The following is a 12,753-nucleotide window of genomic DNA, read 5'->3' as shown; positions in this document are numbered from 1 at the left end:
GTAATCTGTTTATGTAAATCCAAATCATAGATTAATAAAATAATTCCATAATCTTTCGTTTAGTTTAAACGAATTCTTAAACTTGAAATTGGGTGGAAAAGAAAAGTTCCATATATAATTGAGGATACGCTAGATTCGAGTTTAAGTCCATCGAGTTTATTACGGGATTACTTAGGATTTCTTTCAACTTCTGATGTAGGATCTTTGTTTCTAATACGTCTATGTTGGTTCTTTGATCGTTAATTTTAGAATGTTCAGGTAAGAACTGATGGACTAACTTTGGGCAAGATCGATTGATGTAAATTAGGTTAGATTGTTTGGATCGGACTCTGATACTTTGTTAAACTATACGTATTTCCAACCTAAAACCAGGTGATAAGTGGAGTGACTTATCTATCTTGTATATTATTAAAGATTTTTTCAAACGACGTGAAACACTTTGCGTCTAATAATATAAACCATGATAGTATAATTAAAACGGTTAAAATAATGTTAAAGATATAATGGTACAATAAGAAAATATTTTTTACCAAAAAAATAATTATGGTGTTACCTCTTCAGGCCACATCTCATTACCTCAACAAATGGTTAGACAAAAAGCTTACAGTGTTACCAGAACAAAAATGTTGGGCCATATCAGTTCAGACAACGAGTCCACCAGTTTAAACTTTTAAAACTTTATTTACAACCTCATCACTACTCAGCCTTCGGAGGCCATTTCTCGGCTATCGTGAACTCCAAGCCATTTCAAGTATCAACAACGTCACACTAGGCTTCAACTTCATAAAGCACTTTCGGGCTTAGATTAATATAACGAGTAGCCTATAAGAAAATATTACAAGTCTATTAGAGATTACAAATTGGGAATGTTTATGCAGCGATATTGGATCATTTTGCTTCTTATATATACATACATATATATAGGCTACACTAATTCCTAAATTTACAGGCCAACATGTTTGCAACTTTGCATCACCGTATTAATTATTTAGTCAGATGACTAAAACTCAACAGAGATGACTTTTCCCACCGGAGTTTGGCGCTATGTATCTGTTTCTATTACACGTTTAAGCTTTTTTGAACTAAAATAGATATAAAATTATTCCAGTTAAAAAATTTAATACTTCCTCGTGGATTCAATTTTCTAATACTATATCTTTCCAAAAATGAATATATTGTCTAGTATTTGTTTGTTATCTTTCACCTATATAGTTTATATAACATATATGTCATTGCATGCAGGCACGTAGTGTGCAACTCTGCGCATAAAAACGGTGGGATGCACGAAACAGAAGAATGTGTTTCCACCCGCAAATTATTAAATACATCGTAAGATTGATCAATTGAAATCTGGAAAGCCAGTAAATCGATGTATATAGTTATCCAGTTATGCAAACCAAAACCTAAGCAATGCCATGTTTGGTGAGAAATAAGCATACTAACATCTTCTCTGGTTTTGCAACCATTAGTTTATGAGTGTGAAGGGACTCGGCTCTATATAGATGAATAAATTCTTAATTACAATATGGATAAAATCAAATGAAAGTTAAGTCCATGACAACAGCCAGTGTGGACGTAGTTAGCGTATTGAGGGAAGTCAAAGATTTGGTATATCATGATTAAGTAACTGACTCATGGTGCGTTAATAGTAAAATAAATCATCTTGAAAGCGAGGGTTTCTTGCTAGTTGCTACTGCTTTTTTATTTAATCATCATATGAGACTATATATGGTAACCATTGATGTTTAACAAAACAAAAAATGTTTGGTTTTCCATAAAATATCGACGATAAGTAGACAAGTAACACGGGTTCAGTTTCTATAATCTCCCGATTATCATTTTTTTGAATATATTGTGCGTGTCAACACGTATCTGCTATCGTAGTACTCGTTTATTTGATCATTTTATAATTTTCCAGAAGCTCGGGGATGGGAGAGAGATACGACGAATCAGACGGTGTAGAGAAGGCGACGATTCCTCTGTTAAGGGGTCAACATGAAGCTGAGGACGACGGAGATATATTGGTTGAGACTAAGAAATTATGGCGTATCGTTGGACCAGCTATATTCACCAGAATCTCGACCAACTTGATCCTCGTCATCACGCAGGCCTTTGCCGGCCACCTCGGCGAGCTAGAACTCGCCGCCATCTCCATCGTCAGCAACGTCATCATCGGCTTCAACGTCGGCCTCCTGGTATACACACACGCATATAAAAATCTTTATTTGGCTTACCTTACAATGTTTGTATATCAAGAAACTATAAATTCTCTTATATGCAGCTTGGAATGGCGAGTGCGTTGCAAACGTTGTGCGGTCAAGCTTTTGGAGCGAAAAGATATGACATGTTAGGAGTATATTTGCAGCGATCTTGGATTGTTCTCTTCTTATTCTCCATCTTGCTACTCCCTATGTACTTCTTTGCAACTCCCATTCTTAAGTACTTTGGCCAGCCTGACGACATCGCCGAGCTCTCCGGTTCCATCGCAGTTTGGGTCATTCCTATCCATTTTGCATTTGCCTTCGTTTTCCCTCTCAGCCGATTCCTCAATTGCCAGCTCAAGAATAGGGTATATATGTCACATTTTATAAGTTTAATTCATTAGATAATATCACTCACAATCACAATTATGAATACTCTGAAATCTAATGAATGCATATGTTCTTTGGTTAATGGTGTTTGGTTTGGTTGATACTCTTTTGCTTTACCACCAGGTGATTGCAATATCATCTGGAATAGCACTTGTAGTTCACATATTTGTGTGCTGGCTTTTTGTATACGGTCTTAAACTTGGAGTCATAGGGACAGTGGCTACTGTTAACGTGTCATGGTGGCTAAATCTCGTCATCTTATTTACTTACACCACCTGCGGCGGCTGTCCGCTCACTTGGACCGGTTTCTCCATGGAAGCTTTCACAGGACTTTGGGAGTTCGCTCATCTCTCTGCCTCCTCCGGAGTCATGCTTTGGTATTACTAGTTAAACACCACTTTTCTCGCATTTTTTTTTCCATTTAATTTAGTTTACGATAGGAACACAAAATCTTATGGTAGACTTTTATCGAGACAGCTTGGAGAGTTGGTACTATAAGATTCTAATTCTAATGACTGGAAATCTGGAAGATACAAAAATTGCTGTCGACTCCCTGTCTATATGGTACGTCAAATGTATATATTTTGAAAACTAATATAATAAATATGGAAATTATCATATCCTATTTTTCTTAACTATTTTTAAGAAATTACAATGTTCATTGGCAGCATGATGATAAATGGACTGGAGATGATGATTCCAATTGCTTTCCTCACCGGGACAAGGTATAACCTTATACCAATCTCTCGTTTTTATTACTATCGTGTGGATACTTTAATTTTTGTTTAGTTTGGTTTATATTATTTTTGTAGCGTACGAGTGGCCAATGAATTAGGAGCAGGCAATGGAAAAGGAGCAAGATTTGCAATGATCATATCAGTGACACAATCGTTAATCATCGGAATAATACTTTCGGTGCTTGTTGTATTCCTTCATGATCAAATTGGTTGGATTTTCTCTTCAAGTGAAACTGTCATTAACGCAGTCAAGAATCTTTCTATTCTTTTAGCTTTCACGATTCTTCTCAACAGTGTTCAACCGGTTCTTTCTGGTACGCCACAAAGACAAAATCAGTTTGTGCGCTATTCCAAAAATAAACCAGGTCAACAGCGTTGAAGTGTGTCTTATATTTTTTGATTAGGTGTCGCCGTTGGTTCAGGTTGGCAATCATTTGTGGCGTATATAAACTTGGGATGCTATTATTTCATCGGACTTCCACTTGGATTTTTCATGGGCTGGATTTACAAGTTTGGTGTTAAGGTAAACGCCAATTTTATATAATAAATTTCAATATTTAAAGGTTAATTTATTAATCTATACATGTATGTCTATTGTAATGTTATTGTTATAGGGCATTTGGGCCGGTATGATATTCGGAGGAACCGCGATTCAAACACTGATATTGATTTTTATTGTTATGAGATGTGACTGGGAAAAAGAGGTAACTAAAAAATGTTTTTAGTTTTTCTGGTTCAGGTATATGATTAATTCCATGCATGTCTTCTAATGCAATTATTTCGACTTTTATTTGATATATATGTATAGGCACAAAAAGCAAGTGTGCGCATTAACAAATGGTCTATCTCGGACTCAGAAGCAAGAAACTAAAGTAAATGGTATACAGTTGTAAAATAAAATACACTTTGAGCATGCATTCCATAAAGCTATGCCGTTGTAGAGAGTAAAGCACATGCGTTATCATTACAACCTCACATGATTAATCGATTGATCTAACTGGCAACTGGTAGATCGGGGTAGTATACATATGGTTTGGTTTTGTCAATCGCAAATGGAGCAATGACTGACTTGTGTTCCTTTCCGAATATGAAACTAAGCCATTTTCACTTCGCAATTTTTCTTAGTTAGAAAACTATTTGCATATGGTATCACTCCTGTTTCGATCAGGTTTGATGATCCAAAGTTTTGAGAGCATAACCATAAGGGGAATTTAATTTAGAAGTCTAAGAAAGATGGGTACATGGCAGTTTTGTGGACTACAACAGACCGATGTGTACTTTACCAATTGTAGGTGTTAGATTTTTATGGTAAATTTTGATAAAGCAAAATATATTCTAGAGAAGTTTGAACGGACATTTTGACGAAAAAGTTTGAACGGACATGAACGATAACGTGTCAATTCTATAACAGCTTTGTGAAAGTAGTAGATCCACAAGGAACACGACATTCTTTTGAAATAATTCTTTCAATAGTTTATGAGAATAAAGTGGCACAGCCTTATATAGAAGAGAGAACTTTTAGACAGTATAGAATCATATCAGGGTAGAAAAGGGAGTTGTTGGATCTATGACATCGAACAATGTGGACGTAATTAGCATAAAAAACGTGGAAATTAAGTTGTTGATCAAACAAAGATGATTATGAAAAAGGTACGCAATACAACAGTTTGAATAATATACATTCTATTACTTTATCGTCAAAATTATACCAGCAGGTAGAGAATGTTAAATAGACCATATAGAATGTGTGATTAGCGTATAACAGAATTTAAAGAAAAATATAATGGAACAAACAGAATCAGAATAGAATGTTGACTATGGGTCTATGACTGTAATAAATAAATCGCATAGTAGTATAAGGCACTATTTCATATTATTTGGATTGGTGATTTATGCCTTAGATGCAATATTATCAGCCGAGGCTGAAAATTCTAGATAGAAAGCCCAAAATTATACAATTTTAAAAAGAAAATATATACACATTATAATCTTTGAATCGTTTTTCTAATATTAAGAGATGTTGAAACGAGAAAGTAAAATGGTACTGATCTATAACATTAAGTCAGATTGAAACGTTGTTTCTGGTTTTCTGCTTTAGATCTAGCTTTTTCGTTTTGTAATCTAGAGCTTGTTGTTTTCTCCGGTGTATCGGAGTTTTGCTATGTTATTATACCCAAATTTGGTTTGAATGTTAATTAATATAAATTATTTTTTATAAAAACATTAAGTCGCGTAGTTCTATCTTTTAAGAATTTCTAAGATCTGTTTTCAGAAAAAGTTAATAATAAAAAAAATAGAAAACCAAATTTAAACACAAAAAAAAATAGAAAACCAAAAGGATAAACTGCATGTGGTATCAACTATAGTAGGCTGTATAAATAAAATTCTTCATGAATTTGTTTTAAAAATGCTATAATTTAATTTACTATTACTTTATTCGTCTTATTGAAAACAAACATACGTGCTAAATTATTGGTTGCATCGGGACAGAAAAAATAGTAAAAACAAAAAAAGGCCTGACCGCGCGCATGGTGGAGTGTCCACTCAAAATGCTTTACTCTCATATATACTCCTCAGTCCTCACTCCCATATCTAGTCTTCACTCTCTTCCACGTTCTTTACTTCCGAGAAGATGGTAGAAAGAGACGACACAGCAAAAGGTATAGAGAAGTCGAGGATTCCTCTGTTAAGGGATCATGCGGGGGAGGAGGAAGATGGAGAAATAAAGAGAAAGATATGGATAGAGACCAAGAAGCTATGGCGTATAGTTGGACCGGCCATATTCTCCAGAGTCTCGACCTACTCAATCCTGGTCATCACTCAGGCCTTCGCCGGCCACCTTGGCGAGCTCGAACTAGCCGCCATCTCCATCGTCAACAACGTCATCATCGGCTTCAATCTAGGCCTCCTTGTATTCACTCATACAAAAACATTTTTCTACTTATATTATAATGTTTAGTTTTAAAAATAAACTATATATATGTATGAATATATGCAGCTTGGAATGGCGAGTGCGTTGGAAACGCTGTGCGGTCAAGCGTTTGGAGCTAAGAAATATGATATGTTGGGAGTGTATATGCAGCGTTCTTGGATTGTTCTCTTCTTATTCGCCACCTTGCTCCTTCCTATGTACTTATTTGCGTCTCCAATTCTTAAGTTCTTCGGTCAGCCTGAAGACATCGCCGAGCTCTCCGGTGTCATCGCCGTTTGGGCCATTCCTACACATTTCGCGTTTGCCTTCTATTTCCCTCTCAGCCGATTCTTCCAATGCCAGCTCAAGAATAGGGTATGTAACTAAATTAAGAGGTCGCAACATAAGTGGCTATTAGTCCCCTGGCGGTTAATTCTAAATGTGTTTGGTTGATATATCTCTTACAATACCAGGTGGTTGCAGTTGTGTCTGGAGTGGCACTTGTAGTTCACATATTTGTGTGCTGGCTTTTTGTATACGGTCTTAAACTTGGAGTCAAAGGGACCATGGCTACTATTAATGTGTCGTGGTGGCTCACTGTCTTAATGTTATTTACTTACGCAACTTGCGGCGGTTGCCCACTCACTTGGATGAGTTTCTCCATGGAAGCTTTCACCAGACTATGGGAATTCGCAAAGCTCTCCACGTCCTCTGGAATCATGCTTTGGTAATAATTCGCTAGACGCCACAGCGCCACTTGTGTGGCAAATTTTTTTTATAAAGTTTTGTTTACGTATGGGACCACAACTTCTTACGGTAGATTTTTATCAAGATACAGCTTGGAGTATTGGTACTATAGGATTCTAATCGTGATGACTGGAAATCTAAAAGATACAAAAATCGCTGTCGACTCTTTGTCTATATGGTACGTCATAGTTTTGGATTGATATGTATATTAGATATGATTTTCACAGATTTTATAACATTTTTCATTGGCAGCATGTCGATAAATGGCTTGGAAATGATGATTCCACTTGCTTTCTTTGCCGGGACCGGGTAATTGATTTTATATATATACTTTAATTTTCGTTTAGATCTCTGGTTAGGCTAGTTCGCGGCTTAAGCAGTCCTTAAGTATAATCACGTGCTCTTGTAGCGTACGAGTGGCGAATGAGTTAGGAGCTGGCAGTGGAAAAAGAGCAAGATTTGCAATGATCACATCAGTAACACAATCGTTAATCATCGGAATAATATTTTTGGTGCTTGTAGTATTTTTTCATGATCAAATAGGCTGGATTTTTTCTTCAAGTGAAACTGTCATAGAAGCAGTCAATGATCTCTCTATTCTTTTAGCCTTCACGATTCTTCTCAACAGTATTCAACCGGTTCTTTCCGGTACGCTACAAAAAACAATTTGTAAATTCTTTTTGCTATCCTAAAATAACCTGGTTGGTGATGTGAGTTTTTATTAGGTGTTGCGGTTGGTTCGGGTTGGCAATCATTTGTGGCATATATAAACCTGGGATGCTATTATTTCATTGGACTTCCACTAGGATATATCATGGGCTGGGTTTTCAAGTCTGGTGTCAAGGTAATCCAGTTTTGCTATCATTACTTGATATCAATATTGCAACGTTATTCTCCTTATATCTAATTCTATTGCCATTATGCTATAGGGCATTTGGGCTGGTATGATATTTGGAGGAACCGCCATTCAAACATTGATTTTAATTTTTATTGTTATGAGATGTGACTGGGAGAAAGAGGTAACTCAATTTTTTTGTTTGTTGCTTTTGGTTCGCTTGTATGGTTTATTTCATCTTCGTCTATGTGTGTTCTAACACAATTGTTCATCATTTCTTTAAAATTTGTAGGCACGAAAAGCAAGTATGCGCATTAAAAATTGGTCTGTCTCGGATGCAAACAAAGAAAATGAAGAGGTCCCGAGACAGAAGGACTAGACATTGCGTAGGGGAAACCAGTAAACGACATACGTTTTAACTTGCATTTCTCTGTTTTTCGGTTTGACATATGCATATTGTCCCACTCTCCTAAGGTTTCTTTGAACAATACTATTCCTTGGTTTTATTGAATGAAATTCAGCGTCAAAACAATCATTTCAATCACATTTTAAATGACAAAAATGGCCAACAATTTGACTGGTGTTATATCTGGTTCGGTTTGTTTTCTATATGAATGTTGAATAGTAGAATAAATAGACTGAGCACACTCTTCACAAATTTCTTTAGAAGTTATTTACATAGGGAAATCACAAAAACAGAATTTGAGCATAGATTTGTAAAAAACAAAACAAAAATGTCAATTCCAAGAAAGAAACCAAAATAAAACCGTTGTACGTATGTACCAGTCTCGGCCTTCAATATTTGAACTAGACACCAAAAATATTTTCTCAACTGCAACACCAAAAATTTATATCAAACTCTCTTTGCACTCTTCAAGCCCTGTCTAACCGACCTCAAATCGTTCAAACTAGAACCACCAACAAACTGATTTCAAAGGTGCTAAATGCATGTTCTCTAAAGCCATCAAACTGAAACTATGAGTTAGTTTGGCTTTGACAATCTTGAAGATGTATAGTCAAGACGGAGCTGTAGTAGTTCATGAAGCACGACATGAACTACGACATCAGATGAGGATACAAGAAGCTGGTCGGGTGAGTTAATGAGCATTCAAAGAAGAATTACTGAAGGAGTCAGTTTAAAGGAAGAATTGGAGAAGAAGTAATCTAACTCAAAAGAAAGGAAGATTGGCTTATTCGCTGAAGAAGTAGATATCGAAAGTTTCCATTAAATAGATTTTATGTCTAGGGTTTCTCCTCTGAAGAATATAAAGAGGAGGCTTGGCACGGTGTGACGTTTTAACACACAGAGAGAGCTTTTAGCAATAGGAGGTTTTGCAAGTCCGAATAAGGAGAAGCAAAGCCACTAGGGATTAAGGGTTTGAGTGGTTCATAAACTACGTGAAGTCTGTGAACGAGGAAGACTAGTCAACAAGTCAAAGTTTGTCTTGAACTTGTTTGAAGGATTGCTTTTAAGAAGAACTTGTATGTGCTTTTAAAAAGATTAATCTAGTCGAATTCATTGAAAAGAAATATCCATGTGTTACTGTGTGTTCTAGTTAGTGTAGCTTGATTATCTTACATCAACAAATCTCTTAGTAAAATAATAGAAAAAGAAACAAGTATGATTTGTTTGGCTAACTATGTGAGTTTTTGATTCTTATAGACATAAAGGTTTGATTCATTTTTCTATTTTCTTATATTATGTATTTTTATTTAAGGAGAGTGTGGTTAACATATGTAAATTTTCTTTGTTAATAACCACAATTGATTCGTTATTTTGTCCACTATTGTGCATTTTTTTTTTGTTTCCAATCGTTTCAATTTTGATTTATATTTAACATTTAAAGTTCATATATAGTAATCATCACCTATCAGACCAATTATAATATTATTTTCATATATAATCTAAATGGATAAGTTTGCTAATATTTGTTTACTATAAAAGATAGATATTTATATACATGTCCTAATGTAACAAATCAATACATAAACCATAAAAGGTAGAAGACATGTAAGAGTTTTTCGGCTGAGTCCTGGATAATTCCCACTATGATTTTATAAATTTAAAATAATTAAATATGGAATACATCCGAATGTGGTTCAATCATATAAACAAAATAATAATGTTGTCCTGGAGTATTTTGGACATTAAATTGAAATTTATTTTCGTTGAAAAATGAGATTTGTTTTTGATTCATACAATGTCTTGAAACTAAAATGCTCAAGTCAAATTTACATACATATCTATCTATAAGAATAAGTCAAATAAGGCATGGTCACATTGAAGACTATATCATGCATAACCGTAACTAGAATTATGTGTCATTTTGTTATTCGGCATTGACCATAGTTTTGAACTCATGTGATTTCCCTTGGGGTGGAGTTATAAGTATACATCGACCCAATGTAATTCATAATACTAAATTTATGATTAGGTCTTCAAATGACTATGGTAAAGAAAAACTTTATATCCAAAGTTGAAATGAGAAATGACTAAAATTAGGGTACATGTCCATCATTCCTCACGACTAAGCGTCTAAGCCATATGTGTGCTCTTAGAACATCATTAACATCATTAGTACAAGGTTCTTAGCAGAATATAAGAACCCGACTCTTAATTTTTAACTGAAAATGTTAAAAGTCGGCTCTTAAATATCTTATTTAAGAGCCGACTTTTAACATTTTCAGTTAAAAATTAAGAGTCGGGTTCTTATATTCTGCTAAGAACTTTGTACTAAGAACTTTGCGTTAACGATGCTCTTAGATATTTCTAAAATTGATAAAAAAGGTACTTCTGAAGATTTGCAACTGCAAACACATGTTTAATACATATTTATTATCCTGATTTTTTTAAAGTAGAAAACATTCATAGAAAGCATGATATAACCTAAATTTAGCAACAAAGGAATGATTGATCGTTCAGATTATAGCGATAATGGATCACAGTTCGCAACAAAGAAAAAGTGTATAACAAATAGAATGTTTGGGTTTTTGGGTTTGAGGCTCTGTCTTTTGGTCTTTGGGTTTTTTATTTTGTCTGGTTGTTAACATTACAAGAGTGATTCAATTTCAGAGTTAAAAAAAAGAAAGAATGTTTTACTTATTTAGAAGAGAAGCCCTCCTCCATACTTTAGTTTGAAAACGCGCCTTGTAATTGAAAGAGAGTAGGAGTCATAATCCGTGGAAATAAATCGGAAGAAACAATAATAACTCATTCTGATTGGCTGGTTGACAAACGACGCGGATAGCAAAGTAAACAACTCATCCTGATTGGCTAAACAAGCAACGACGCGGATCGCATAGTTATAACCAATATCGACCGTCAATAAGCCAAAAGATCTAACGGATGAGAATAAATAACTCATTTATAAAACACACATCACAGCCATCACTCTCCTCACCAATCACATCCTCTCACTAAGCAAAAAAGAGTAAACCTTTTCGAATCTCAAATGGCTCGTACCAAGCAAACCGCGAGAAAATCCACCGGAGGAAAAGCCCCGAGGAAGCAGCTCGCAACCAAGGCGGCGAGGAAGTCGGCTCCGGCCACCGGAGGAGTGAAGAAGCCGCACAGGTTCCGTCCCGGAACCGTGGCGCTGAGGGAGATCAGGAAGTACCAGAAGAGCACCGAGCTTCTGATCCGCAAGCTCCCCTTCCAGCGTCTTGTCCGCGAGATCGCTCAGGATTTCAAAACCGATCTGAGGTTCCAGAGCAGCGCCGTCGCGGCTCTGCAGGAGGCGGCGGAGGCGTACCTTGTGGGTTTGTTTGAGGATACGAATCTTTGCGCGATTCATGCTAAGAGGGTTACGATCATGCCCAAGGATATCCAGCTCGCGAGGAGGATCCGTGGTGAAAGAGCTTGAAGAAAGACTCTAGCTTTGTGTAGCTTCGTTGATGGGCAGTCTGTTTCTGGGATTTTAGTTTGTGGATTAGAGCTTGGCTCGTGTTTAATTATGCGTTTGTTTAGGTTTAGTCTATGTTAACATAGTCGTGAAGGTGTTCGGCGAAATGTCCCAAAGAAAAATCTCTCTTGTTTAATATAAAACTATTTGCCCAACTCTCTTGCTATACTTTTTTTTACTGGGTCTTTTTGTGTTAAATCATTTATCTGTGTTGATCATGATCATAATCTTATGAATTTTGAAATAGTCGCTTTATTTCATGTAAGGTGTATAACAACACATCACACTAGACACTACATTACCTAAGCATAGTTTGTAGTCAACAGTTATCCGGTCTAACCAGACACATAAACCATTCGGTTTGAGAGAGAATACACTGTGCATTGCTGGTTATGAGTTATGTATGACGAATGAAACGTACGTGGGATAAATATTGAATATTGGAACTTGGATCTCTCCTTATTACAGCAGCAAACGGAAACGCTAAAGTGGGAGAGCTTAAAAAAAATCTATACTATACTAAAAGTTGAATATCCTCAAAAGAGAAGCCCTCCACGTAGACAGATAAATTCAACCAATGGGGTGTGTTTGTTTGTCTACCTCAATTACGTTTTGGGCTTTTGAGTTCTGAGATTAGCCGGGCCTTAAGCTGTCGTTTTGATATTAGGTTTGAGCTTGCTTTCATCTCCCACGGAACCTGAGTTCTGAGAACGTGTTTCATCTTCTTCCTTAGAATTCTAAAACCTACCAGTTACATATTCATCTTCTTAAAGTCTTTATTAAATCCATCACCCACGATCTACGATTTTCCCTCGTGCAAGGAGGTGGAACTGCGACTGTAAAATTGTAAGCTTTCCTAATATGAGAACCATCTCCTGAATTTTGAGTTGATTTGGTTTCATTTTAGATGTGGATATGTTTATTCACGATTCGCGTTTTTGATTTCTTTTTTGTTCACAGTGACAACGATTGCGGCTGTATCAACATCGATGAAGGAGTTCCCGTGATCGGAATGGGTATGTTGATTTGA

General features: G+C 35.9%; 3 protein-coding genes across 7 annotated transcripts; all 3 read left to right on the top strand.

Annotated features, from left to right (window-relative positions):
• The first annotated feature begins 1,722 nt into the window (after positions 1–1,722).
• On the top strand, positions 1,723–4,533 carry LOC106322650 (protein TRANSPARENT TESTA 12-like). Of its 5 annotated transcripts, none has more exons than XM_013760738.1 (10): positions 1,723–1,809; positions 1,919–2,195; positions 2,282–2,569; positions 2,715–2,968; positions 3,069–3,155; positions 3,260–3,316; positions 3,404–3,642; positions 3,733–3,851; positions 3,943–4,032; positions 4,137–4,533. In XM_013760738.1, exons 2-10 carry the CDS (start codon positions 1,929–1,931, stop codon positions 4,197–4,199), a joined length of 1,464 nt encoding a protein of 487 aa, XP_013616192.1. In that variant the 5' UTR covers positions 1,723–1,809; positions 1,919–1,928; the 3' UTR covers positions 4,200–4,533. The 5 variants fall into 5 exon arrangements, with proteins under 5 accessions (XP_013616192.1, XP_013616193.1, XP_013616195.1 ...); XM_013760739.1 differs by having other exon boundaries at positions 1,749–1,809; positions 1,922–2,195; XM_013760741.1 differs by having other exon boundaries at positions 1,750–1,800.
• A 1,386-nt stretch (positions 4,534–5,919) lies between these two features.
• On the top strand, positions 5,920–8,356 carry LOC106322649 (protein TRANSPARENT TESTA 12-like). The gene is made up of 9 exons (XM_013760737.1): positions 5,920–6,239; positions 6,327–6,614; positions 6,713–6,966; positions 7,078–7,164; positions 7,239–7,295; positions 7,396–7,634; positions 7,712–7,830; positions 7,916–8,005; positions 8,114–8,356. Exons 1-9 carry the CDS (start codon positions 5,961–5,963, stop codon positions 8,198–8,200), a joined length of 1,500 nt encoding a protein of 499 aa, XP_013616191.1. The 5' UTR covers positions 5,920–5,960; the 3' UTR covers positions 8,201–8,356.
• Positions 8,357–11,212: 2,856 nt separating this feature from the next.
• LOC106324929 (histone H3.2) lies at positions 11,213–11,875 on the top strand. The gene has a single exon (XM_013762934.1). The coding sequence runs from the start codon at positions 11,274–11,276 to the stop codon at positions 11,682–11,684; it is 411 nt and encodes a 136-aa protein (XP_013618388.1). The 5' UTR covers positions 11,213–11,273; the 3' UTR covers positions 11,685–11,875.
• Positions 11,876–12,753: the final 878 nt, after the last annotated feature.

The sequence above is a fragment of the Brassica oleracea genome, chromosome C2 (genome assembly GCF_000695525.1).
Source record: "Brassica oleracea var. oleracea cultivar TO1000 chromosome C2, BOL, whole genome shotgun sequence".
NCBI classification, from domain to species: domain Eukaryota; kingdom Viridiplantae; phylum Streptophyta; class Magnoliopsida; order Brassicales; family Brassicaceae; genus Brassica; species Brassica oleracea.
The sequence above is the reverse complement of the archived record's forward strand: the minus strand, read 5'-3'. Positions and strand labels throughout refer to the sequence as shown.

Coding starts and splice junctions, on each gene's coding strand:
- LOC106322650 (XM_013760738.1), top strand. CDS start 1,929: ATGGGAGAGAGATACGACGAATCAGACGGTGTAGAGAAGGCGACGATT. Junction 3,317..3,403: donor GCTTTCCTCACCGGGACAAG/GTATAACCTTAT, acceptor TTATTTTTGTAG/CGTACGAGTGGCCAATGAAT. Junction 4,033..4,136: donor GATGTGACTGGGAAAAAGAG/GTAACTAAAAAA, acceptor ATATATGTATAG/GCACAAAAAGCAAGTGTGCG.
- LOC106324929 (XM_013762934.1), top strand. CDS start 11,274: ATGGCTCGTACCAAGCAAACCGCGAGAAAATCCACCGGAGGAAAAGCC.
- LOC106322649 (XM_013760737.1), top strand. CDS start 5,961: ATGGTAGAAAGAGACGACACAGCAAAAGGTATAGAGAAGTCGAGGATT. Junction 6,615..6,712: donor AATGCCAGCTCAAGAATAGG/GTATGTAACTAA, acceptor TTACAATACCAG/GTGGTTGCAGTTGTGTCTGG. Junction 6,967..7,077: donor TCCTCTGGAATCATGCTTTG/GTAATAATTCGC, acceptor ATCAAGATACAG/CTTGGAGTATTGGTACTATA.